This window comes from Lagenorhynchus albirostris, chromosome 9, assembly GCF_949774975.1.
Source record: "Lagenorhynchus albirostris chromosome 9, mLagAlb1.1, whole genome shotgun sequence".
In the NCBI taxonomy this organism is placed as follows: Eukaryota; Metazoa; Chordata; class Mammalia; order Artiodactyla; family Delphinidae; genus Lagenorhynchus; species Lagenorhynchus albirostris.
Window position 1 is genome coordinate 4,895,118 of NC_083103.1, and position 27,504 is coordinate 4,922,621.

The 27,504-nt window shown below is 56.2% G+C and overlaps 1 protein-coding gene across 8 annotated transcripts in view; it reads right to left on the reverse strand.

Annotated features, from left to right (window-relative positions):
• Positions 1–27,256, reverse strand: part of LRP5 (LDL receptor related protein 5) — a 108,699-nt gene extending 81,443 nt beyond the window's left edge. For 7 of the 8 annotated variants that reach the window (XR_009542291.1, XR_009542290.1, XM_060158318.1 and 4 more), the window contains exon 1: positions 27,074–27,256. Coding sequence is in view for 6 of the 8 variants with exons in the window: in XM_060158318.1 (XP_060014301.1) it covers positions 27,074–27,155 (82 nt within the window). In the remaining 2 variants the exon portion in view is untranslated. The remainder of the gene's footprint in view (positions 1–27,073) is intronic. The other variant, XM_060158316.1, reaches the window with a different exon arrangement.
• Between the last annotated feature and the right edge of the window lie 248 nt (positions 27,257–27,504).

Genomic DNA, 27,504 nt, shown 5'->3' on the forward strand with positions numbered 1-27,504 from the left:
GCACCTGCCCATTCATCGTCACCAGGGCCCTGCCGGCCACTGGAGCACAGACGACCAGTAATCCCACCCCACCTGCGAGGTTCACCGTGCCCGGCCTCCTGAGATTCCTCCCCTCTCATCCGGCGAAGGCAGGACCGGCCCGGGTGGTTCCTAACCTCGGGGGTCACAGAGCCCTCTGATAAGCTGACCCTCTCCCCAGAAGCAGACACAGGTGCGCACACCAAAGCCCCGTGACGTTCCCCCACCAGGATGGACCCAGCTCCCGCCTGAGAACCCCTCGCGAAGGCCAGCAGGGAGGACGCTGGTTTCACTCTTCTCTAAACTAGCACCTCTGGACGACAGTGCAAGGGGCCATCTCAGGAGGAGGCAACCTCCCCGCTGCCACAGGTATTCCATTGGGAGTTGGTGGCCACAGGTGAGGGACGAAACTCACCCGGCATCAGCATCAACAGATGGATGGCCCCGCAGACAGCAGTCTCCAATCAGAGGCGTTCCGGCCCCCAGGGGAAGCGCTTTGGAAGGAGGTACCCACGGGGCGAGTCGCCAGTCCCAGCTGTTGGCCAGACACCCAGTAAGTTACCCCTTCCCCGCAGCCGAAGTCCCAGAGGCCAGGGAGCCTGGGCTGGGGGAGAATCAGGAGGCGGGGAGCCCTGGAAGCTGCCCCCGCACAAAAAATCCTAATTCTGCTCTGCTCTTTCTCCCCAAACTGGAAAGACCACATTTTCCCCGCAGTTTACACTCTGGGCAGTTCAGGTGCACCCTTCAAAGGCCACAGGTGATGGGGGGTGGATTTCAATTTCCTGCGCTTTTCCCAAACTGAGACTCCTAGGAGGGCCAGGGCGGGCAGGCTCTCTCCAGGAGAAGCCACTCCTGCTTCGAAGACATCTAGAAACCACCACACACTCAAGTCCTAAGTTTGAAGAGGCACCCACTTCACTCTCCGGTTACCCTGGGGACCCATGGCGATGGGGGCCTCTTGTGGGGGGCTGCCCCCCAGCTGGCACCTACCCTCCCAGTGCCCCTCCTAGGGCTTGGGGAGCCCCGGCTGATGCGGCCTCAAGCCTACCAGGGGCCACGGGTACCCTGGCTCATCTGGGAGATGTGGCCGCCTGGGGCCCCTCCTTCCCCACGGGAGGAGGGAGGCTGGGGAGGCGGGCAGGATTAGAGTGGCCAGCTGAGGGGCTGGCGTCAGGACAGGCTATCCTGAGGAGTGATGCACTGGGCTGAGACCGCGACAGAGCCAGCCAGCGGGCAGGCAGCAGGGTGTCGTGGAGCACATGCCAGCCCGGCTGGGACACGCAACCGAACCAAGAACCCACCCTCGTGTCCTGTATGACGTGGGGGGAAAAGACAACAGGCGACCCACATGATGGGTAAGGCGATGTCAGTTATGCCTCACAACATCAATGCTGCGGTTTGCAAAACAGAGCAGGGTAAAGGATTGGGGAGTGGGGTCTGCCGTTTCACGTAAGATGGTCAGGGTGGCCTCGCTGAGAAGTGACACCTGGACAAAGACTTGAAGGGGGCAGCGAGACAGGGCCGGATGGAGGGCATCCTGGCAGAGGGGATGACCAGTGCAAAGGTCCTGGGGCGAAGCACGCAGGAAGCGGCAGATGGTCCTCTGTGCTCCTTCCCGAGGTGACATGCCCACGGGCCCAAGACCCTGTAGGTCAAGGGGTTCAGGTGTGTATCTCCCAGGTGAGGAGACTGCAGCGCTTGGAAGGGTGCTTTGACCTGCCCCAGGTTACTCCAGGGATGATCTCTTGACCAGTGGCCCAAGCTTTTGGGGCAGCGAGGAGAAGAAACAAGCAGTGTGAGGAGGGAGAGGAGTGCAGGGCAGAGGGGCTGAGAGCTGGACCGGCAGCCCAGCCGCCACCGCACCCCAGGACTCACGCGGGGTCACCTGGCCACCGCAGATGCGGGAACAGCCCTTTTAGGAAATACCGCGGTATCTGGTATTAAGGACCATAAAACGTTTAAACCCTCTCCCTAGAGACGGGCCCCACAGGACCTTATCCCAAGGAACACCTGAAGGAAGGAAAAGGTCCTAGACACAATATTCGCTGCAGCCTTCCTTATAATAAGAAAAATAAACAAATAAAAAATCTCCAACATTGGGGTACCTAGTCTGTTCTCTCAGTAGAAAGTTGTGTCCATTAAAGTAGTAAGAAAATGACTGCAGTGACACCAGAAAATGTGTAAGAAACGTTAAGTCAACACACAACGTAGCTATAAACCCCGATCTGTACTAGAACTGCGTGTATGAGAAGGTGCTAGGTGGGGATGAAGATTGAAGAAAGGACTGCGTGATGAAAGATGACTTTGTTAAGCCTCTGGATAAATATCTTGAAATGTTTTAACCCCAGGTTCCATTTATGCTGCTATGACATTCTCTGTGCAAGTTCTTTTTTTTCAGGACCACGTATCACAAGGGTACACAGACCGGGTCGCCCCCCCCCCCAAGTGAGCAGCCTGGAGCCAGCTCAGGGGCACGGCTCAGATCTGGGCCTCTCTGAGCTCAACGTCCTGTGAGATGGGGGTCCTCACTGCACCCCCACCTCAGAGACTGTGAGGCTTCAACAGAGCAATTCATACAAAGCCTCAGCCCGGTAGCAGCACATTTCAGGCACTCAGTGAACACCAGCCGGGGCAGCACCTGTGCTTGTAGTTCATTAAGAGTTTCTTTCATCCAGTCCCGGGCCGGTCCTGCTACACAGGAAAGCACGTCAGCTCAGACTCTCATTCAAACCCCAGCCTGGCCTCCAGCTGCGAGATTTGGGGCCAGACTTTTTATCTCTGCTCTGAGCCTGTTTCCTCATCCATCCAGCAGGAAATGGTAACGACTTAAAAGGCGCCGCTGGCTGCTGTGGGGCTGCAGTGCAGAGCACCCGGCAGGTCCTCAAAAAGTTACCTGTCGAGGGGCTTCCCTGGTGGCGCAGTGGTTAAGAATCCGCCTGCCGATGCAGAGAACACGGGTTCAATCCCTGGTCTGGGAAGATCCCGCACGCTGCGGAGCAACTAAGCCCATGCGCCACAACTAGTAAGCCTGAGCTCTAGAGCCTGTGCGCCACAACTACTGAGCCCGTGAGCCACAACTACTGAGCCCGCGAGCCACAACTACTGAGCCCGCGGCCTAAAGCCCGCGCTCCGCACCGAGAGAAGCCAACACAATGAGAAGCCCGTGCACCGCAACGAAGAGTAGCCGCCGCTCACCACAACTAGAGAAAGCCCGTGCGCAGCAAGACAGACCCAACGCAGCCAAAAATAATTAACTTTTTAAAAAGTTACCCATGAGCTACCACGTGACCCAGCAATTCCACTCCCAGGTGTGTACCCAAGAGAACTAAGAGGACTCAAATAAATACTTGTCCATGCATGGTCACAGCAGCATGATTCACAGTCGCCCAAAGGCAGAGGTAGCCCATATGTCCATCCATGGACAAATGGATAAACAAAACGTGCTCTATCCATACAATGAAATATAATTCAGCCGTAAAAAGCCGTGAAGGACCGACACAGGCTACAACATGGACGAGCCCTGAAAACATGGTGCTCCAGAAGAAGACAGACACAAAAGGCCACACAGCACAGGATTCCAGCCACATGAAATGCCCCAAACAGGCAAACCCACAAAGACAGACACACAGATTAATAGTGGCCAGGGCCTGGGGGGTGGGGGTGGGGGATGAGGCAAAACCGCTTAATGGGGACAGGGTTTCCTATAGGGGCAATGGAATGTTCTAGAACTAGATCGTGGTGGCTACCCAACATTGTGAATGCACTAAAGGCCAATGGATTATTCACTTTAAAATGGTTCATTTTACGTTGCATACATTTCACCTCAATAGATACTTTCTCAAGGCACCATTGTACCCCAAGCCCACTGAATTCCCCCCGTGACCTTCTTCCCTCATCCTGGCTTCCCAATTGGCTGACTCAGGCAGGGATGACCCTTTCTGTGACCCTGGATTCACGCAGCCCCTTCTTGGCACGGCCCTCAGAACACCCACAGAGCTCTGTGGGTTCTCCGTGTTTCCCTGCCAGGGGACGGGGAGTAGACCACTCCCACCTATTTCTAGGGTAGGTATGCCGTTCCCAGCATCCTCGGCCCATCGGTGTCAGAAAAAGGCCACTCTTCCCCGTCCTGGCCCGGGTACCAGGACCCGTGATTAACGTGCAGTCCCTACCACAGTGGAATCAGGAGTCTGAAGATCCCAGTGCCAACAACCCCATTTTAACCCATGTAAGCATAGCCAGTATTTATATATAGAATTCATAGCAGATGTCTGGGCTTCCATTCCAATAGCCTGTATTTTACACTGTTCACATGGTTACACTAAACACAACCCAACTCACTGTAACCCAATCCTCTGCTACTACACCAAAATAAGCAACGTTTTTAGTACATGCCTTATTGATATTCACCAAGCGTTACGTTGCTCATTGGAGCAGGCTGGAGGCTGGAGGCAAACTATGGGTTATGGGTCAGCAATGGTCCTTCGTCCCACACCAGCCCCACGGGGAAGGCCAAGAAGTGGAAGACAACGTGGGGTACGTTCAGGGAGCCTACAGCGCAGCTGGGCAGGACACACATTATACACACACGCACACATGCGGTTAACCACCTAAGCAGGAAGAAAAGGCAGATGAGTGACATGGACAGGAGGTGCCTGGCGGAGAACAAGCTGTCTGGTGAAGCTGGCGGGCTCCCTGGAGGAGGGAGACATGAACGAGACTGAGCGAATGCCTAGCATGCGGAGGTCCGACCCCGAGATGCAGCTATGTGCTCAAGGCAATGAATTCTACCCACAGTAACTTTCCTGACGCCTAACGGCTCTGGGTGGCTTCTAGCTTGGGCTTCTCCAACTGGGCACTCACCACCCCTCCTTCGCACTTGCTCACACCTGCATCCCCAGGGGCAGGAGCTCCTCCTCCAGCTGTGCTCGCGTCTGCTTCCACGTGCCCTCTGTTCTCTACTTGCCCAGCCCTGCACCACACCACGTGCTGAGCAGGCTTTCTAACCAGCCCCGACTGCCGGAAGAGGCAGTCCCTCCTAATTCATGTCCTTTAGAAAGTCCTGGCTGCCCTGGGTCCACGACATCCCCTTACACATTTTACAACCAGCTCCCCAAGTTCCATAAAATCGTGTTGGGATTTTTCATGGCATTGCTTTTAAAGTTTTTATGATATGAAAAAAGCAAAAATGTCAGAGCTTAGCTGGCAGGACAGAGAGACAGACGATGATGCTCATGACACTGTTGTCTGTGGTGGTGAAAGCCTGGGTTTACTAGTTTATTCAGTTATGGTGGGAGATGGATGGGGGTGATGGTCGTACAACACATGAATATCCTTCATGCTACCGAACTGGACGCTTTAAAATGGCTAAGAGGGTAAATTTTAAGTTATGTGTATTTTAACACTATTCAAAATAATAACTGAATATTTGAATATTTTATTATTCAAAATAATAAAAATAATAATAAAAACTGATGGTCTAGTAATACTGTAGATTATAAGCTACTAAAAAGAATGGCTCAGAACTACAGCTACAGCCTTCATTCAGGATTTTTTATTTTACACGTTGGCTGGTCATTAAAGCATGTCTACTATGTACTACTTATTCATTAATTGAAGCCAGTGTAGACTCATCTATACCTATTTCGTGAAACGGGTTAAGATCTAATATTCCCATTTACTTTGATGTTCAAATGTTTCCTACGTTTGGACGGTGAGAGTCCCTTTACATTGGCTCTTGGGTCCCCCTGACACGTCCCCACCATCGCTTGAGGATTTCTTTACTTTCTTTCTGGGACAGTGACATGCTCCAAGCTCATGTGTATTTCTCCCTGCCTCAGCTGGAGAATCGGCCCTTTCTCGAGAAGCTCTGCTTCCTTTGAGTGGAGAGTGATCCTTAGAAGCCAAGACCTGGGTGCTGGGTGTGCTCACTGCTTCTGGGCCTTCTCAGCAGAGGGAGCTGGGGAACATACACACGGTCCCTCCTCCTTATTCACAGATGCCAGCCTGGAGAGTCGCCCACTGGCTCAGATTTATTTATAACCCCATCGATGCCCAGAGGCTTTCCGATCATTCCTGGACGTGCACATGCACAGAGAGGGGCGGAAAAACAGTCACCTGATACACCAGCCCCCAGCCAGGGCGGCACAGGCGAGCTCTGCCCTGCCGTCTCAGCTCACACTGTAAACGTGCGTCCTCTCCAGTCGTTAGTGCCACATCGTTGGCATTTTCTGTGCTTTCTGTGGGTGATTTCACTGTTGAAAACGGCCCCAGGCACAGGGCTGAGGGGCTGTTGGTGGCAGGGTGGTTGCAGCGCGGTGTACGCACAGAGGAAATGGGTGTTAGATGAGCTTACAGCATTACTGGTCATGGGTCAGTGTGAATGAACCAACAATACCTATTAAATCAGGTGTCTTTAAACAGAAACACACGTCCAACAAGGCTGCGTGTCGATCGGCAGATGAAAATGTGACCGGAAGCTCTGGGGGGGGACCCAAGCCTGTATCTCCCCCAGGACCAGTGGTTCAGAATTCACTCATTCAGTGTTTGCGGTGGCTTTATACACCAGAACTACTGTGAATAACGCAAACCCACTGTATATGTATGTACGTACATTCCTACACACACACCCATAACATTTCTCTATTTCTGTGTGTGTGTGTGTGTGTGTGTGTGTACACGTGGTAAAAATTCATGACTTCATGGCTGTCCTTGCAATGTTAAACCTTTCCTCGGGGTACTTTCTAGTCTCCCCTCTTTCTACGTTTGTCAGTACGCTCTCCAAAGTGGAAACGTGGCTTTTGTGATTGTCAATATATTGACTTACCTGCTCAGTATCACCAACTCCCAACCACTCCCATAAGCTCTGCTGGCCTCCCCTGCACCAACCTCCCCCAGCCCATGTCACCAGCCGCACCTCTGCGTGGCACCCCACCATGACCTCGCATCCTCAAATGCCAGGCACCAACATTTCTGCACCGGGAAGGGAAGGGAAGTGCACTCCTGGGAACCGTGCTGAATCTATACATCATGGAGGGAAAACTGACATTTCTACGATATTGTCTTCCTAAGCACGACCATTTATTTAGGTCTTCTTTAGCGTCCCCGTAACATTTTGTTGTTTTTTGGCATACATTCTGGCATTCTTCAATGTACCCCCAGGTGCTTCAAATAACATTCAAAGCATTAAAGAAAAATGACACTAGCATGACTGTAACAGAGAGAGACTGCCAAGTTCCCGTGAATCTTATGATAAAACAGGAAACTTCAAAGACACTTGGGTTGGGATGGGGACAAAGCCCCGCCATTCCCCAGGCGGGAAAGCTCCACGTCCCCTCTAAGAGGGAACGGGTGAAAAGCACTGATCTGGCTAAAACGATGGGAACCAAGGAGAAACCTGTGCGGTCCCCCAAAGTGCAAGCGAACGAGCCTCCCCAGCTCCGAGCACAGAAAAGCTCCGTCCCTCCCCTCCAAGCGCAATAACAGAACCACACGCGGCTTGGCCCAGAATGAGGCTCGGAGACCTTAAAATGGCTGGAAATAGTCACTGCTGTACCATTAGTAGCATCCCAGCAAAATCACACCTCGGTGTCTCACGGAACTTTCGTAATTAAGGGAGAAGCAATACTAAAAATCCAAGCTCACTTTAATGTGGGAAGTTCCTCGAAGCCGAGGGCCCCCCGCCCCACACTTCCGTCCCTGCCCTCAGCTCCCGGGAGGCCCTCGCCACCTGTGCTGCTCTCACAGCGGGGGCAGCGGCCACGGCAGCCCTCGTGCAGCTACAGCGACCACAATTCCGGCCACAGAACCCCGTGTTTGATCTCAGGCTTCGACCCAACTGAGATGGGCTCTTTTTGGTGACACCATCCTGCAGTGGTCTAAATGTTCCAAAGGACAGACTTGACATTTACAACAATAATAAAATCTTGGGTTTCCTTTAACTGAACAGATGTTCTGCCTTTTACGGAAAGCTCAGCAAACTCAAACTTGTAGGCCTGAAAGGGTTGAGCCCGAGTGATGAATCTCTTGATAACATCTCCGAACGCCCGGGAATGATTCTACTCCCCAGTTTCCACCTCGGCTGAGTTATCACAGCCCCCACCCAGCCATCTCAGAACCCACTGAGCCAGGGAATAACCCCAAATTCCTCTCTCTGTCCCCCCACCATGGCCTCAGGCACCCAGGCTCCCCTGCACGGACCCCACCCTCTCCACCCCCAAGCCTTTCACCGCCCCCACTCCCACCAAACCCTCCCTGGTGGCTATGCCTGGCCCAGATGAAAGCCTGGGTCCTCCGGGAGCCCTCCCAGCCTGCCCCGCTTCCCCGAGGGTGTTGTGTGTACCCTCACCAGGCGGGCCACACCCCACTCCCCAGGGCAGGGATGGGGGTGTCACCCACACAGCCCCATGCAGAACAGGGCTGGCTGCCAAAGGGGCGGTGGTCCACCCTTCCCATTCCAGGTGCTTTTTTTAAAATTTACTCATTCATTCATTCATTCATTCGGCTGCACGGGGTCTCAGTCGTGGCACGTGGGATCTTTCGTGTGCGGGATCTTCGTTGCAGTACATGGGCTCTTTAGCTGCGGACCGCGGGCTCTTAGTTGCGGCATACATGTGGGATCTAGTTCCCTGACCAGGGATGGAACCCGGGCCCCCTATACTGGGAGCGTGGAGTCTTAACCACTGTGCCACCCGGGAAGTCTCCAGGCGCTGTCTTGATGATGATCGATTGATTGAGTTGCTGCCATTCGCATACAAGTAATGAAGAAACGCCAGATTTCGCTCCAAATCTGTAGCAGATGTCGCCACGACTGGCAGACAACTGTAAACCATTCTGAAGGACAGCCTGCCTTTTCCCAAACCAAGGCTGCTCGGGTTATAAAGAGCTTTTATCACGACCACAGGGGTGGGGGCGTTCGGAACAGACACAACTAGAACGTGGCTCCCGGGGCCGGGCACACAGGTGAGGGCTGGGAAGGAGCTCGAGGAAACTTCCGGAACACTGGAAGTCCTACGCTCGACCCGGGCTGACAGGTGAGCTGTGGATTCACCAACCTGCTTTCCTAAGGTCTGTGCACATGGCTGGGTGCGGGACAAAGGCCACCCCCCACCCCCGTCCCAGCCCAGCCATGTGGTCTCACCCTGCTCCCCGCACTCAGCCCACACTTGCCCGGCTCCCAGTGCCTCCCCACCTGCCTCCCCACCCCCCCCACCGCCCCGACCCTCAGCCAGGCCCAGGCTCCCAACTCAGCTTGGAGACAATCCTCTCCCTTCCAGCTCAGTCACCCCCATTTCTGATGTTCCCCAGCCCCCATCCCAGTCTAATACATACATACACACGCACGCACGCACGCACGCACACGCGCGCACTCAACCTATAGGAAGGTGGTAATTAACCCAGAGGCCCCCGGCAAGCTTCCCGAGCAGGGTCCACATTTCAAAGGTCAGGGAAGCAAGGACCACATTTCAAAGGTCAGGGAAGCAGGTGAACAGGAAACGGTCGGGGGGCAGGTTTGGGGGGGCGGGGTGGAGCAGGAAAGAAGAACTCAGCTGCAAAAGATAAAAAGAAAATGAGGTCGTTTGTTTCCGACACCTTAGAGCACAAAGAACCTTAGGACGCGGGCCTCCCGGGCTTCAGGAAACAGGGAGATGGGCTGGGGGGCTGTCCCCTGCACGGGGGGCTATGGCCCTGACACGGGGCCACTCAGGCCCCAGGGCAGGCAGGAGGGCACACTGGCCATGCTGAGGACAGGACCGAACCTCCGTTCTGGGAAGAGCCTGGGCTTGGTAGCTACTGGAAGATCTGGGGGACAAAGGGTCAGAACCTGATCCAGGCCCAGTGCCTGCAGAGGGACCCCTGGGTGTCAGTCAGGGCAGCCAACCGCCCCCAAGGGCTACCCTGAGGGTCCCGACCCAGCTGACCTGGCCCGTTCCAGGAATGACCGTGTGGCCCTAATTCCCACCCAGCAAAGGGTCACCCCCAGCCCAGGGTCACCCCAGGGATGATATCAGATTGTCACCGAGCCCCCCACCTTGCAAGTGGTAACCACCAGCGCCCAGCCCCCAGCCCAACACCCACGGGGGACCACAGACTCAAGGGGGCCAGGCAGAGGAAGAAATGCCTGCTGTGTGGTCCCCACCCTCTACCTTTGCCCAACTTACCCTCATGACCCCCTGCTGAGGGAGGAGCTAGCTTATCTACCTTTTTTAGCAGATAAGGTGTCCAAAGCACAGGGGTCACCAAGGTCACATAGCAAGGCCACACAGCATGCAGTTGGCAGGGGTGGGGGTGGAGCCCCGATCCTGCGCCGGGCTTCTCCCTCCACCACCTCCCCTGCCCCAAAACCCTATGGACTCCAGACTAAATCTGTGTGAGGGGACAAAGCCCCAAAGCAACAACAAGTACCTCCAGGAACATTTATGTTCCTCACACAAAATCCCTCGATGAGAACGGCCGGGAGCTTACTCTGACCTTAAGACTCAAACAGGACGCTGGGTCATCCCACACGGTCCTCGGAGAGAGAGAGGGCCGCCATGCAGAGGTGACAGCTTGAAGAAGCCACCCCAAAGCGAGGGTGACCGTGAAAAGCAGTGCCGGCGATGCCGTGTGTCACTCTGGGCACAACCCAGCTCGCAGGACAGTCAGCGCCCTCTCTCCCCAACCTGTCAAGGCTGCCTAGGCAGAGGGGGACACAGGGGCACGTGACCACCAGTCTCAAGGCTCTGAGAAGTCCCGCAGTGAGAAACCTAGTTCACTTCCTAAGCCCCAGGACTCCCCAGATGTATCTGATCACAAGTAGTTTCTACCCTTGGCCCAGGGGATACGTTCTGAAAAACCTGGGGTCCTAGGATGTTGGTGATCTCAGCTCCGCACCCTCACTTTCCACCCCGCAGTTGCCTCCCCCGCCTTTCACGGACAAGGAGGCTGATGGCCACCGAGATCCGGGGCTCCCTGGGGGGGCCTCACTCACCCCACACGTGCAGCTGCCATGAGGAGCCCCTCCGGCTGTGGCCGGTGGCTGCCAGCCTAGGTGGGGAGGCTTCCTCCATCTGCTTACGAGGAAATCGCTTACAACACACCACCCGGGACACAGACGACCCAACAGTCTCCAAGGCATCGGTCCACCCTCCACGACCAACGCAGCACAGAACCGGTGACCCAACTGACTGGGACCCCCAGGCCGAGTGTTCGCATCCGGCCCACAGGCCACCCAGAGCTGGTTCACAACTACTGTTTGGAGTCCAGTCCGAACACCAGTGAGGGGAGGACACATCCCACGCCAGGGCCAGTCAGCAGAGACAGACGGCCTTTCCCCAAACCGAGTCCATTACTGCAGCCCATCGGTGGTGGAAGCCGGGGTCTACGCAACACTGCACAGCGGAGATTTTCCTGCAAGGGAAAGCACTTCTCCATGAAAGCCATTTCCCCCATAATTATGTTTTAATTGGGCAAATATATATATTCCCCTGCAGTGGCTGTGCAGGTGCAGATAGGGCTGGGGGGGCCGGAAGCAGAGGCCCAGGGGTCTGAGAGGGAAGGAAACAGGTGGTGAGGGCTCACCTCAGGCACCTCTGTCCCTCCCTCCCTCCCCTGCACCCACAAACACCCCGACACACACACCCACACATGCACTCACTCTGCAAGCCCTAATTCAGCAACGGCGGGATGTTACCCACTCAGTGATACCTAGGACAAGTTTTTAGGGAATATGACATTTGATTTATGTCTGCCCATGTGCGTTCTCACTAATTAGAAGGTTCAGGGCAGAGCAGGAAAAATATGTATTTCAGAGTCCCAGTTTGACTTGCCAGAAACCAGCCCATTCCTAACATTCTTATTTTCGACAAAATATAGCATTCTGATTACATACCATTTCGGTTCCATGGCTCCTGGCCTGCCAGGCTCCCGGGAGCGGCCCAAGGCCACGGCAAAGATGGAGAGACAGGTCTTGGGATGGGGACTGACTCGGGCCCTGGAGGATGACAATGCCTGTCCATTCTGGCAGAAGGCAAGTCAGTGGCTTTCAGCCGAAGGCCCAAGGCCCCAAGCTAAACAGGCCCCAGGTGGCACCCCGGGTTTGTACAGGAGGCGGGCCACCCCGAGAGGGGTTCTCACGGCACTGCCCCCTCCAGGCCTGTTTCCTTGTCTGCACCACGCTTGTTTAAATGCACTGTGGCTCGTCAGCCAATTCAAATAGCAATGAAGAGGTGGGCACTGGAGCCTCAGTCTGCCCACTGCAGTCCCTGTATGACCCTGAGAGCTCCCCAGGCCCTCCTGGCCTCAGCTTCCTCACCTGTGTGATGGGGTCTGATGGCATCCCGCCCCCACAGAGGCCGGAAGGATTCAATGAGTCAATCGATGAACATCTCAGAACCTGCCTGGTGCACTGAGTTTCCAATAAATGTGAGCTATTTTGATCTATCACGTCTAGAGATGTCTATCTCGGGTGTTCTAAGGCAGGATGTATTGACCAAAAAATAAAGATTTTCGTTAAATGCAGGCCTCAAATAAAGTGATCCATAGGGGTCGTTCTTAATGGAGACCAGCATCAGAACTGCCCTAAGTGCAAGCTTTCAGGGTCACTTAGCTGTCCTTGGGAATCAAGCAAGGAGGAACTTCTAAGGGTACTGTGTGTGCGCACACGTGTGTGTGTGTGTGTGTGTGAGTGCGCACATGCCTCTGTGCAGTTCACAGCTCCCCCAAGGAGCACACACACCCCGTGTCTCAAGTAACGAAGCGAGAGGCCAAGCAGCGGAGGAGGGCCTGAAGCCCCCTGGGCTCATGGTGATGCCCCACCTGGTTCTACCTGGCTCTCCAGCCAACTCTGCATCTGCACTGTGTCCTGGAGACCTGCCCTTGGCACAGGACTGGTATTGGATACAAGACAAAAAGAAGAGGAAAGGGGCCGGATCAACGCCTGGTAAGAGAGACAGTACCAAGTCCCGGGGTCCGCAAACGCGATGCAGACACAAGAATTTAGCGCGAAGGCCACGCGGTTAACTCAAGGACTGGGGACAAAGGTGCAGGCTGCTGTGCCTCTAAGTCCCAACCCTCAAATCCCCCCCCACAGGCAAGCAGACCGCCCGGCCTCGGGCAGTCAGCCAGGGCCTCTCACCAGGCTGGGACGGACTGGTCATTTCCACTGAGGTGGGGGAAGGTGGGATCGTCCCACCTCCCCCCATGCCCACTGGCAAGGAAGGCGGCGTGTTCCCCGTGTGGTTACAGAGACCTCATTGTTCTGCCCCGCAGAGAGGAAACTGGAGAGGTGAGCTCAGAATGCATTTTGGAATCCGCAGAAAAGAACATCTGGGAAAGGAAACACGCTTCAGAAACAAACATACCTTTGTACCAGCTTTTCTTTAAGTGTAGCAAAAAAATAATGATAATAAGGACGTGCCAAGTTGACCATCATTCACAAAATCTCCTTCTTTTGGGGCAAAATGGGGAGGCTCTGTTTTCCAATGATCTTCTGCTCCAGGAAAAGAGCCGCCACCTGGGTGCCAGGACCCAGAGACTCCCCCAGGAGCCAACAGGACCTCGGGCTCAGGACACATAGTCCCACAGACAGAAGGGGACAGACGAAAACCATCAGATAGAAGAAAACTCACACCTCTTGCCCCCGGCCCCTGTGAAGCTTCTCAGGACGCTGACATTCTCCGAGGAGCTGTCAGTTTTCAATTCCACACATTTATGTGAGTTTGCGGGCTGCCTGTGAAGTCCAGCGCCGAGGACCAGCACGCTGATTATTTCTGGAACCAAGCTGGGCATCAGGTCTGGAGGTTCATAAGAACGTGAAGAAGCCCACGATTAGGGTTTCGCGGGGCCCCAGCTGAGCTCGTGCAGCACGCTGGGGACCCTGCAGACAGGTAGGCAAAGACGGAGCAGGTTTCACCAAAGAGAAAACCTGGAGGAGCCCCCCTCCTCCCCTCCCCCAGCCCCTCGCTCAGTCCCTGGGCCTGGATGCCTCTCACTTCCCCACATCTGACCACAGCACGTGAGTCAGTCACACCCGATGTCACCTGGTCCTCATAGGAGGTGGGGCTGCCATCACCCCATTTTATGGACCAGGAGAGTGAGGCACAAGGTGACCAAAGTCACACTCAGCCAATCAACGACGAGAGATCAAAGCGCTCAGGTTCTTTCCACACTTGAAATCCGTTCGTTTTACCTCATGGGGCCATCGAATGACCCCAGGACTCTCTGCAAAAGGGCTAGACACTGGGGCAGCATCCAGACAGGGGGACACCGCCCCCTGAGGCACTGCCGTGACCGTCCCAGGAGGATCGCGGCCCCTCGGCCTCTGTCTGGGTCCCCTCGTGTGTCCCAGGACAGCCCCTCTGTCCTCGGGCAGCACAGATGCGTGCTGCAGCCCGATGCTCCTTGCCCCTCCTTCTCAGGCAGAGGGAGCAGGGCCCAGAGAGCGGGACACTGCTCCGGAGGGCGAGCCCGAACCGGCTGGTGGGCCGACAGCGCCTCCTGCTCATCTCTGGGGCTCCCACCCCGGTTCCCACCTGCCGGGGTGGGCAGGGAAGACAATCGTTCCTGTGCACCCATCTGTAGCCACCCAACAACCCCAGAGCCCAAGTCCACGCTCCCTCCCCCCCCCGGGGACCCTCCTCACAAGGACCACCCGGGCTCTGGGGGGGCCTCAGGGGTTCTAAGCGTGGAGCTACGTGTCTCCTGCGTGATGAAGCCTTGAGTCTGGGGGTGGAGGGAGGGGGCGCGTCCCATCACTGGGTCACTCCACAAACTCATGTTGCCCCTCAGCTTCATCAGTGACCACGGAGATGAGGCTGACCTCCCTGCCTCTAGAGCTGGTCGGAGGAGTGGAGCAATAGCCCTCCAGAAGGTAAACATTTCAGGGAGAGAGGCCTCCGTGCTTTCTTGCAAAGGAGACCGATCCAGAGGAAGACGGGGTCCGGGGGGCACCTCCGGGGAGCAGGCGCGGGAAGGAAGGCCCTTCACAGCCCTCACCGGTACAGTCACCGCTGGCCTGGGCCAGCCACGAGGACGGAGCCCCTGCCTGCCTGTGCTCATCTGGCTCCCGGGGGCCTGGTTCTGTGCCGGGCACATGGGCCAGAGGCTTAAATTACTCCTGGGCTAGAGGCAACGGCAGAGTCAGGAGAGCCGGGAGCCTCCCAGGTCAAGGAGGAGGCCGGTCCCACCTGAGCAGGTGCAGAGGGCAGGTACGGAGGGAGGGCGGGGGGCTCAGGGCCGCACAGGAGCAGCGGCTCCACCCTGAAGGTAAAGGGCACTGAGAGGGGAGCCACAAGGAGTAGGGACCTCAGTTTGAGGGTGAAGAGCCAGCACCTGGGCTGCCTCGTCCGCCTTCAGCGGGGAAGGTGACAGGGTAGGAAGCGGGGGTGGGCAGGCCAGAGATGCTGGGGGGCTGGGAGGGGGGGGATGCTGGTCAGCCAATGAGAGAGGAGACCCCGAGGGTCGGTCAGGCTGGCTCAGGCAAGAAGGAAGCAGGGTCTCCGAAAACATCCTCTGAGGAGGGACAGGCAGGGGTTGAGCTCCTGGCCGCACCCTCCTGGCCACGCCTCTAACAGAGCACAGGTTCCAGGAGAGACGCTGCCCTCAGATACCTGTACCTGCGGCCGCAGCCCCAGGGTTCCCGGCACCCACCCCACCAGGCTTCCAGCTCCAAAATAAATGCCGGATTGACCTCGGCAAGGAAGCAAGTCCAGGACTGGAGCCATCAGGCCACGCGGGGCAATGAACGCAACTCAACACTCACCTTCTCATCAGAGATGGACTGAGTGGGCCGAGCTGAGACGGTTCCCACCAAGCCACCTTTCAGCTGGAGTTGAACCTGATTCCAGAATCCCCTGAGGGCCCTTGCCCCAGAGAATAACAATTATGATTGCGTAGTAACCCTAATAGCTAATAACTACTGAGGGCCCACGGGCGCTGGCCTCACCTCTTTGCATCCTCAGGTGTGTCTATGTGGTGGCATTACGATTACCCCCACACACACCCCAACAGGTGGGGAAACTGAGGCCAGAGGGGTAGCTCACTCGTTCGAGGCTGCAGAGCTGGGAGCGAGCCAGCAATGTGAACCGAGCCAGAACAGGTGGGAGAGGCCTGCTGTGCCCTGGGATTCCAGCCCGGGGAGGCTGGGCGGGCAGCCCCCAGGGCCCCCAGGCTCGCGGCTGGGATTCCTCCAGCAGCTCCCTCAGCTGTTCACAGCAAACCAAAGGTGGGGGGGAACGACAGGGAAGCAGGCCGGGAGCTCAGTGTGTCCTCTGTCCAGGGGTGCCTGAGACAGCGGGTCTGCTCGGAGGCCAGCACTGGACACGGCTGCTGGAGGGGACAACACATCACGCCACATGTGCCACGGGGGGTGACCTTCCCGAGTGTCCGCTAGGGACCAAGCTGGCCTTAGGTGCTACGGGTAGGCAGGGGCAGACGAGGCCCACCTGTCCTCTTCACATCTACAAAGAGTGGGCAGGGCACACTTGAACCAAATGTGTCCCTTGGTGTCCCTCACAGATCGGAACGCGTTCCTACTGGGCACCCCCCCATCTGCGTCACCACCCTGCTCTGCTGACACCAGCTAGGGAAGTCCGGAAAAACCCTGACCCTGTCCAGTTCCCCACTGAAAATACAGCATCCCCTGAGATCCCAGCCATCCAGATTCCTTAAACCTTACTGCAGTAAGATCAGACTAGTGATTACATCCCCAGAGTTTCTGGAGAACTCTCTCTTCACAGGTCCAAAGTCCCTAACACGACCCTCTAGGCATCCAGGGCTGGGAGGCGGTGTGGGGGGTAGGGTCCCACCTTCAGCCACCTTCCATCCTGGCAGGGCGGGGCACTGGGTACCTAGACAAGCTCCAGAAAGGCCGGTGATGTTAAGACACAGGAGGCCGGGGGAGAAAGGCTCGCCTGGCAGGTGCTCTGAGTGCATCTTCTGGGATCCTCGTGGGTGGAGCAGAGCAAGGGGGCTGCCTGAAGCCCAGTGCCCACCTTGCAGCCCGACCTTCCTGGATCCTGGAGCAGATCCCGCTTCATCCTCCAAATCAGTTATTCCCAGTCCGGGCCCACAGCCCAAGGGGCCACGCGGTGTGCTGGCCCCAAGAGGCACTTTCACGGCTGAAAAGCCAAATGGAAACTCCCCGGCGAGAGGCTGATGGAAACCTTGCAAGCCCCAGCAGCCCGGCTTGGTGATCGCCAGTGTCTGGGATCAATAAGGAGAAAAGGTTACTACTTCCCAAATGTACTGTCCTTGGAAGGATAAACTCCTTCCAAATAAAGGGGAAAGTTTTAAAAAGCTAGACCTGGTAGCCAAAAGGATGGAAACTGCTCTTCGGCTCTGGGCAATCCTCTGTACATCTTGAACCGTTCACTGCTCCAGTGCCTTCTGAAGGGAGGTGCGGGGCGGGCTGCCTCGAGGGCAGATCACCGCCTGCACCATGGTGACCAGGACCCTGCTCTCCGGGCAGGGGCACACGCACGGGTCCCCTGGACCGCCCCCAGCGCCGCCCCGGCAGAGCTAGACAGCCAGCATCTCAGCCCTGTGAGCTGACACTCCACTCGGAGAGAACTCTGCCAACACTGACGACGCCGTGAAAGCCGGCACAGACCACCCCCCCGGCGGCACCCAGAGCAAGCGGTCAGCAGTTTGTGGGTTCTGGGCAGCCTACGAGCTGCAGCAGGGAGCCAGGCAAGGACCCAGGCTGCGGTGGGCACGACCGGTGTAAGAGCCTCTTGAAAGGGAGGGCAGCAGTGGGAGGCCCACGGCGGCCGGGCTCGGGAGCCGCCCACCCACAATACAGCACGGGCCCCGGGAGTCAACCAGGGCTGAGTAAACTCATGCAGAGACCTGGGCAGTGACAACGCGACTGGAACAAGCTTCCGATGCTCAAGGGCGTGACCCTGAAGGGGCAACGTTCTCGTAAAAAACAATTTTTTTTTTTTGGATGCGCTGCGTGGCTTGCAGGATCTTAGTTCCCCGACCAGGGATCGAAACCGTGCCCCCTGCAGTGGAAGCACAGAGTCTTAACCGCTGGACCGGCAGGGAAGTCCCAGGGCAATGCCCTCTTAATGCTTAAACTCCTGAAAGTTCATCAACAATATCATCACTCAGCTACCTACTCTGTAGTTGTAACTCAAAAGCACAGAAACCTTTTTTAGCATAAAAATTCTTGTACCACTATTTCTACGTGTTTTGCGTGACTGAAAATGTTCTCCAGTTTTTTGAAAGATGATAAAAAATGACGGGTGAAGGATGCAGGCGCCAGGCCCCACTGTCACGTCTCAGTCCGGGCTGTGGAAGGTGGGGAGGTGTCACGTGGACACAGGACATCGCAGTCCAGTGCGTTTAGGATGCACTGGGTTTCCTGAAGGAGAATAAAGGCCAGCTTTATTTGCTGCAGGCCATCTCAGAATCCAGACCTCAGAAATATGGGCTCTAGAGGGGGGAGGGGGGTCCCACACTTGGCCCCAGAAGCCTTTTGTCATGTAGCAGGACAGCTGTTTCACAATCTGGGAAACAAAGCCAGGCTGGAGTTTGGGATGCAGGCGGGAGCTCGCAACGCTGTAGATTCAGGGGCCGGAGGAAGTAAGGATGGGAACTATCCGCTCCCTGGACAGACAAGGCCTCGGGAATCTTCAGGGCAGCTACGCTGAGCGTCCACTACACACCAGACACCAGGCCACAGGCAGAAGGACGAAGATGAAGACTATCTGTCCCCCAGGCCCTCTCAGGCTGGGTGGACCATGAAAGGTTCTGGACTCCAAGGAGATGGATCTGCCTGGAAAAGTGCTCACCCCGGACAGCAGAGGCACATCCTCAGTGGCAGCATGGAATACTGGGCCAAAAAGTTCCAACTCTGGACACCACGAAACCAGTGTAGTGTTTCTTAGAAAGGGAAGGATATGATGAAGCTAGTTTTAGAAATATTAATCTGGCCAGAGTGAAAGATAAACGGGCAAGGGGAAGGTTCTAGAAAGCAGAGACCAGCTAGAAGTTGATGTAATCCTCCACCTGGAATCTAGTCCTCCATGGGGTACTGTGGAGGCCCCAGGGGGAAGCCTCAGAGCCGGGGGGTCTGGGTGCGGGAGGGAACGGAGACAGGCCTGAATCTGGACAGCAGAGGACGGATGGTCATCAAAGTGCTCCCCGCTTCCGGCCTGAGTAAAGAGGAATCCAGCGGGGCTAAGACGGACGCCTGCCGCACCCCGGTTCCCCGCATTCAGTCTCCTTCGGGGAACCAAGCTCACTCTGGGGAAAGTTCAGAGAAACGGCCTCCCCCACAAAGGCCAGCTGGAGAACACACCTTGACCTACAACCGGCTTGCGGGGAGGACATCCCCTCAGCTCCCATCATGGACAACGCCTGCTCCTTCCAGGGCGGAGTCCCAGGTGGCAGCTGTCTGCGCACGGCAAGCCTGGAAAGCACCCAGGCCCCCGGGGCTCAAGTGTCCGGGCCGGGGCCATGCACTCAGGTGACCTTTAATGCCCACTGAGCAATTTCCTGAGAGTTTTGGGGACCTACCTAGGCAGGTACCGCCTCCCCATCTGGGTTAATAGCGGGTACAGCCCAGGGAAGAAATTATTAAAGTTGCTCACACTTTGCTCTGGAATGAACGAGGGGAGGGGAGCCATCATTCACGCAGTAATTATATTTGCCTCTGGGCAAGCGCTGGGATTAGCTGCACTAGAGCCTGTTTCCTGAGCAGACGCTGGCGTGAGCCAGGGAGCAGGCGCGTCCCAGGCAATCCAGCGTACACACCGCCTCTGAAGCACACGCCACATGCCAGGAGGCACCCAAAATGCGAAGGCCAGCTCCGCGGCAGCCACAGGTGGATTTCCTTCACGGAGACCAGCCTGCCTGGTCAGAGGCCACTTCTGAAGTCCAGCCCTCCGACACCTGTTGAATGTCACCGTTTACTGTCCCCGGATCAAAGGACAGAACCTCACAGGCTGACTGTGAAGTTTATCCCCAAAGAATAAATGCACAAGAAGAGTCAACACGGTTTTTCGAGAAGAGCGACGAAGGGGTAATTGCACAGTCGACCTCAAAATATACTATGATGCTATGGAAATTAACACAGCAGCAGGCTGGTACAGAAAGACAGCCACAGGTCAAGAGAGCAGGACAGAAGGTTCCAGAATAAGGAGCCAAGCACCTGCGGACACTGCAAGTTAAAGAGTGGCATTTTAAATGAATGAGGACGGGACAAGCCATGCCATCAACTCCCTATCCACTTACAGGGGGGACAGTTCAGATCCCTACCTCATACCATATTCCTCCTCCCAACCGAAAAAACAGAATAATGTCTGAATATAAAACAACAAAATAATAACAGTCTTGGAAGAAAATAAAGGAAGATGTATTTATAGTCTCGGGGTAGAGAAACAAGGCATGGAACCCAGAACCCATAAGAGAAAAGACTTGAGTTTTGTTACATGAAACTTTCTAATGTCTTCGTCATAATAAACCACCAGAAACAAGGATGAAGGACTAGCTACAGATCAGAAGAAAAATCTGGAACAAATATAATAAAGAATGAATGTCCACACCAAATAAAAAGTTCCTACAAATCAATAAGAAAAGGATAAGCAACTCAACAGGAAAATGGGCCAAGGATAAGAGTAGGCAATTTGCACATAAGCCAGTAATGAAGGGAAGTGCAAACCAAAATGTGTTATAATTTTTAACCAAATTGATTTTTAAAAATAGAATCTGGTGATTCCCAGCACCGAAAGGAGAAGGAAAAGTATGTACCCTCAGAGATGCCTGGTAGGGTATAAATTGGTGCAGCCTTTTTGGAGGAATTTGTAAGTATCTTTAAAATTGTATAAATGGGACTTCCCTGGTGGCGCAGTGGTTAAGAATCCGTCTGCCAACGCAGAGGACGTGGGTTTGAGCCATGGTCCAGGAAGATCCCACATGCCGCGGAGCAACTAAGCCCGTGAGCCACAACTACTGAGCCCACATGCCACAACTACTGAAGCCCATGCGCCTAGAGCCCATGCTCCGCAACAAGAGAAGCCACCGCAATGAGAAGCCCACGCACCACAACGAAGAGTAGGCCCCGCTCGCCGCAACTAGAGAAAGCCCACATGCAGCAACGAAGACCCAACGCAGCCAAAAAACAAATAAATAAAAGAACACATGATCTTAACTCATTTAAAAAAATATTGTATAAATGAACATACTCTTTGACAAGGAAGGTATCCTACAAAAATGCTTGTACGCACGTGCACAGATGCATATGCAACGTTATTCACTGTGTCACGCCCTGTAATAGCTATGAAGCCTGGAAAAACTTAAGTGCTCCGCAAGCGGGTAAAAGCCCTGAAATACGGTGTGCCCCTCCTACAAAATACTACTTAGCTTTTAAAAATACGAGTACACGTTCAAAACAAAAATAACACGCTAAACTACGTGCTGAAGGTGCGGTCATCTCTGACCAGGACACTGGTCTTCCCAGAAAGAGGTACCACGCAGTTAAGGGTCTAAGCTGTTTATAGGTATTCATGTAGGTCTTGCATTTTAAAATACACATATTTGTAAAAGAAAGTGGCCAACAAGCACGTGTGAAGATGCTCAACATCATAAGCCGCCAGGAAACTGCAAGTCAAAACCACAGTGTGGCACCACTTCACACCCGCTAGGCTGGTGAGGACCAAACGGAGGGAAGATAACCAGCGCTGGCCAGGATGGGGAGAAACTGGAACCCTTGTGTGTTGCTGACGGGGATGTAAAATGGTGCAGCTGCTATGGAAGACAGTTTCACGTTCCTCAAAAATTAAACACAGAGTGGCCGTGTGATCCAGCAATTTCACTTTTCTGGGTATATCCCCCGGAAGTGAAAGCAGGGACTCATACAGATGCCTGCACACCCGTGTTCACAGTGGCATTTCACAATAGCCAAAGGTGGAAACAACCCAAGTGTTCAGCAACAGGTGAATGGATAAACAAAGTATTAAAATAAGCCACACACGAAAGGATAAACATCATGTGAGTCCACAAATATGAGATACCTAGAAAAGGCAAATTCACAGACACAGAAGAGAAGCATAGAGGTTACCAGCGGCTGGGGGTAGAGTGAGAACTGGGGAGTGACTGCTTAATGGATACGGTTTCTGTTTGGGGTGCTAAAAATTTTGTTTGGAAACAGATGGTGGTGACAGTCACACAACATTGTGACTGTAATTAATGCCGCTCTTAAACTGTATACTTAAGGGCGGGAAAAAGCAGGCCGGGATGGCAGAGCTGGGGGCTGCCACAGCCTCAGGAGGCCACACTCCAGACCTGAGAGTGCAGGGTCCCAGAGGGGTAAGGGTGGAGCCGGCTGGGCCTTCGGGGAAGCCACACGGCCCAGGCCCAGCAGAGAAAGGGCAGTGGGGCCCGGGGGTGGGCAGATGAGGCACCTCCTGGCTTCAGTTTAACCACTAGAAAAACTACATGCAGGCAAACTGAAAGCACTGAAAAAAATCTACATTGAATCAAATACCAACCAAGAAAATAAGAAAATACCCAGCAAGTACAGTATCTCCCAGCCCTGCAAAAGGGCTCACCGGCGATGTCACCAAGGACAACTTCCCAAGGTCCTGGGCAAAAGAGATCCTGAGTCAGGGGGACAGAGGACAGCGGACATGTGACCCTGGGCACAGATACGATCAGACCCTGAGGTTCCAGCCCCAGGCAGCTGCCACCACTGCTGGAGCCTGAGGTCAACACGCCCACAACACCCCTCCCCTCTCCCAGTCCCCCACTGGAAGATGGTGTCTGGGACTCTGACCTTCGTACTCTTTTAAAAGGAAACGGCCGCCTAGGGCAGGACTCCCCCTGCCACCACGTCCTTCCCATGATGGCCCGCCTCAGCTTCCTCCTCACTGAACCCCAGCCAGCACCCTGCAAGGTACACGCCATCGTCCCCATTTTGTGGATGAGGAAACTGAGGCCAAGAGTTAGCAGACCACCACTTCCTGAGCTGAAGAGAAAGCAGAGAGCAGCCCGCAGCGGCGGGTGGGCCCAGGGGGCCGGCTCTTTGTGCCTCTGCCGCCCACAGCTGTCAGCAGTGCTTGGAACCACTCTGTCACCAGGATGCCTGCAGAGCAGAGAGGTCACTGCTTCCTGCACAAATGTGTCCCAGGCCCAGCAGGGGAAGGGGCTGCACGTGGCCCCCTGCTTCCGTCAGAGGCTCCCCATTCTGAGAGCGTGGTAAGTGACCAGCCCAGAGGCCTCCTAAACCGCAGATGTCCAGTTCCTCCCACGGCTTCTGTAATTATGAACATGGCGTTAAGTCCACCTCCCAGCGCCCCTCCCCTGCCAGAGGCCAGCCCTGGGCCCTTAGCTTGTCCCCTGGCCCGGCTCTCCCAGCTCTGAAGCTAATTTGCTCACGTCCCCGGCCCAGCTTTAAACAGCCTCCACTGTCCAAACCCCGCAAGGACAACCGGCTCCCATCCCGTGCCCACTGGGAGAAGTACTCAAGCAAGGTCAACCCATCAGCAGGTGGACGGATGAGCAAATGTGCTCTCTCCACGTGACGGAAGGCTGTTCAGCCGTGAAAGGAGCGGAGCAGTGACAAGTGCTACAGCGTGGACGCACCTCGAAAGCATCCCGCTCAATAAGCCAGACGCAGAAGGCAGCACAGCCTATGACTCCCTGTACACAGCCTATGACTCCCTGGACACGAAGCGTCCGGAACACGCGAGTCCACAGAGACCCCGAGTCGTGGGATCGGCGGATGGGAAGTCGTTGAAGTTATGGTTGAATGGGTACAGGGTTTTACTCCGGGGTGATGGAAATGTTTTGCATCTTGACAGAAGGGGAACTTTCACAGCGTTGTGAACGTACTCCATGCCACTGAATGGTATACTTTAAAATGGTTAATTTTATGTTACGTGATTTTCACCTCAATTTAAAAAAAAAAAATCAATTCAACACGTTTCCCCTGCGTTTCCTATCCCCCTCCTCCAACTAAAGTCTCCGGAAGCTTCCATCGCTCTCTGGACCATGTCCAGACTCTGCAGCGCGATCCGGCCTCTTTCAGCAGAGACCCGCCAGTTCTCGAGGACAGGGCTCTGGGACTGAGCCCACCTCTCCCAGAGCTGCACAGTCAGCTTCTGTTTGCCCTTCCGTCAACCGGACACCCCGACAGCGAAGGCCCGGGCCTCCTCTGCCATTCCGTCCCATCCTCTCCCCAGGGCTTAACCAGGCCCCAAGAGTAGCAGCAACAATAATAAGACCTGATACAGGCACGCGTCAACTCACTGAACTATTGGGAGGAAGTATTGTTATACCCATTTTACAGAAGAGAAAACTAGGGTACACAAAGGTGGAGTCAGCTGCCCAAGCTCCCCCGACAAGCGAGGCTCTGCCCACACTGTTAACCACCACAAGAACCCTCACCCAGTGCTGCAGCGATAAACAAATCAGACAGCGGGCTAGAGGTCCAAGGTCCCACACAGTAGAAAAATCCGGACTGTGTGATAATAGCTTCTACACCTTCCAGGCAGAAAGATCAAGGACCCCATTACACAACAGGCACTGCAGCTCTGCCACCACCGGTTCCTCACCCGGGCCAGGAATGGTGCTAAGGGTTTCCCAGGCAGCATTTAACGTTCCGGACCATGTTGGCTGGGGGGTGGGGGGACCAGGTGAGGACACAGAGTACAAAGAAGCTAAGTAAGTTGTCCAAAGTCAAACAGGTACTGAGCCTCTCGACCCAAGTGGTCTGACCCCAAAGCCCCCGCCCTCGGCCCTGGCAAGCCCAAGCTGCGGGGTAGGAAGCCACGCTGAGTCCTCACCTAACTGCACACACCCCCATCCCGTGTGCAAATTCTGCTAAATGCCTGAGCGGTGACACAGTGCAGCTGAAATTAAACGGGTTCCAAATATGACGGGATCTCCACAGCAAATGCTGGATCATGTGGGTACACTGGGTAAATTCTTGGAACTGAACGGGAGGGTTCAAGGCACGTGGGCCCTGCTTTGGGAAGCAGAGGGTCCTTTAGGGGAACTCTCAGCAGACTCTCCGCAGCAATTAGTTAACTCAGTACCCACCTGCCGGGCCCTCCCCGTGGGCCAGGCAGTAAGCATCTGCAGTAACCACCCAGGGGGCAGTCCTGGAGCAAGTTCTGTGCGGCTAAAAGGGAGAGGCCTGAGCCGTGGGGCTGGGGCAGGCCATTCCCAGCACCAGGACCACTAGAACAAAGGCATTTCCGTGGGCTCACCGCTTCAAATGGCAACAGGAAGCAATCAGGAAAAATAATTAGCTACCAACTTACTGGCTCCACTCCGGACTGTGGCATAAATCTAACACAGAGATCAGGGACATGACATGTCAAGAACAGTCAAAAGAGTTCTGCAGCAAGATCCCTCCTTTTCGTCCCATTTCAGGACCAGATTTCCACATCAGCCGGTGCTCTAAAAACCTCGCGTCGACATGCTTTCTAACGTTAAAATAATCGAGTCTGTTTCTGCCTCCTGCACAACTGAACTCCACAGATGTGATTCCTTCTCCTTGGGGGCTCGAACCGCAGGACAGGCACTGGAGCCCAGCAACATCACCCCAAAGGTCCAGGAAATCCAAGACTGCAACACAGTGAACAGCAACGCAGCCGGCTGAGAAACCCCACCTTTAAAACAAACATCTTCCCCAAAAAAACCCTTTTGCCTCCGTGATCCAGGCATTTCCGGAAAGAGAAGGAGCAGGGTTGGCCTGAACTACCCAGATACTGTCATTGTTTTGTCGTCACCTTGTTTTGCTCGTATCAGACAGGGCCAAGAATGTAAACACGCTCCCGAGACACAGGCAAATTTGGGGTGAAACCGTCAAGAGTCTCCGGGCTTGGGCTGGGAGGGGAGAGGACTTGAGGAAACTACCCCCTCTCCGCTCCCCAAACCTCAATGGAGGGGCCGCAGCGCTGGGAATGTGACCACAGAGCCAGGCCAGGACACCTCCCTGCAGTGTCCACACTGGAAATATTCAGGGAGACAGCTGTTTGCCTTAAAGAGGCCCAGACAAAGGGACCGGAGCCGCCCCCCACCCACCCGCAACTGCCCGCAGCAGAACAGCAGCCTGGAGAGCACAGGACTCGCACTCCCGTGTCCACTTGGCCAGCCACACTCCAGAAAAACAAAACACTCACGTCGGAAGAGAATGATTTAGGTAGCGAGAGGCTTGCTTCAAAAACCACATGGCAATCTCCAAATTAAAAGAACATGTGTAGCTTTTCACAAGGCGCTTCGTTTCCTGAGTCCTCCTGACCTCAACTCCACCCCTTGGGACACACCAAAAGTTGGAGAGAAAGGTCTCCAGTCCCCGATCTCCCAAAGGTTGGGTGTCCAGCTGAGGCCCCACGCTGCGCGCTGGGACCACGTCACCCCGAGGCGGCCCCACGCAGCCGGCGCCCGGGGTGGACACCGGCCGGGTGTCACTGTTTGGGGCCCCAGCGGCCAGACGGGTCGTCCGGGCACCTGGCAGGTGTCAGTCCGTTTGGAAACCGACAGCAACGCAGGTGAAAGGGGTAGCGCCACAGGCCAGGCCGCCCGGCGCCCGGTTCAGAACTTTCTCTGCAATTTAAATCAGTTCCCGGAGCTCGCAGGCCGGCAGCGCGGCCATCGGAAACAGGGTCGGGAAGGAGTTCCCGACACAGGGCGGCAAGGCCTGCCTCCGGGCCGAAAGTCCCCGCTCCGTGCGTGCCCGCGGGCCGGGGTCCCCCCGGTCCCCGCACGGCCTCGGCCGGCGGGCTTCGGGCGGGCGCACTTCCGAGCGCGCCCCGGGGGCCGGGCAGGTGAGGACCCGCCCGCGCCGCACCTGGCGGGGTCGACGCCGCCCGCGCGCCCTCCTCGCCGGCCAGGGACGCGGGACTGGACCCGGCTTCCCCGGGAGGGGCTCGGGCGGGCTAGACAAAGGGCCCGCGCGCAGCCCCCGGGCAGCGGGCGCGGCAGGGGGGCGGCGGGGACCCGCGGCGCGCGCCCCAACTCGCCCCCAACTTCCAAAGTCGCTTCCGAGGCGGCGCCGCGCACTTGGCCGCGGGACGGCCGAGCCGCCCGGGCGGCCGGGCCATTGTCCCTCCGGCCCGCGCCCACCTACCCGCGGCGGGGGCCAGGCTGCAGCAGAGCGCGAGCAGCAGCAGCAGCGGCGGCGGCCGAGGCCGGGGCGGCGCCGCCTCCATGTTGTCCGGAGCCGGACGGGCCCGCGCCGCGCTCACTCGGGCTCCATGGCGCGGCGGCCGCGGCTCCTCGCGCGGCTCCGGGCGCCTGCCGCCTCCCCCCTCGGGCGCCGCGGACCAGGACGACGGGGGAGGAGGCAGGAGGCGCGGGAGCGGAAGCCGCTCCGCGTCTCCGCCCCCCGCCGCCGCCGCCGCCGCCGCCGCCGCCGCCGCCGCCCTCCTGCGCCCCACGCTCCGGCCGCGCCCTCCAGCGGGCGCCCCCCGGAGCCGGCCCGCGGCGAGGCGGCCGCCGCACGAGGTCCCCGCGGCTCTGCCTGGGGCCCCGGCCCCCTGGAGCCGGCCGCCGGGGCTC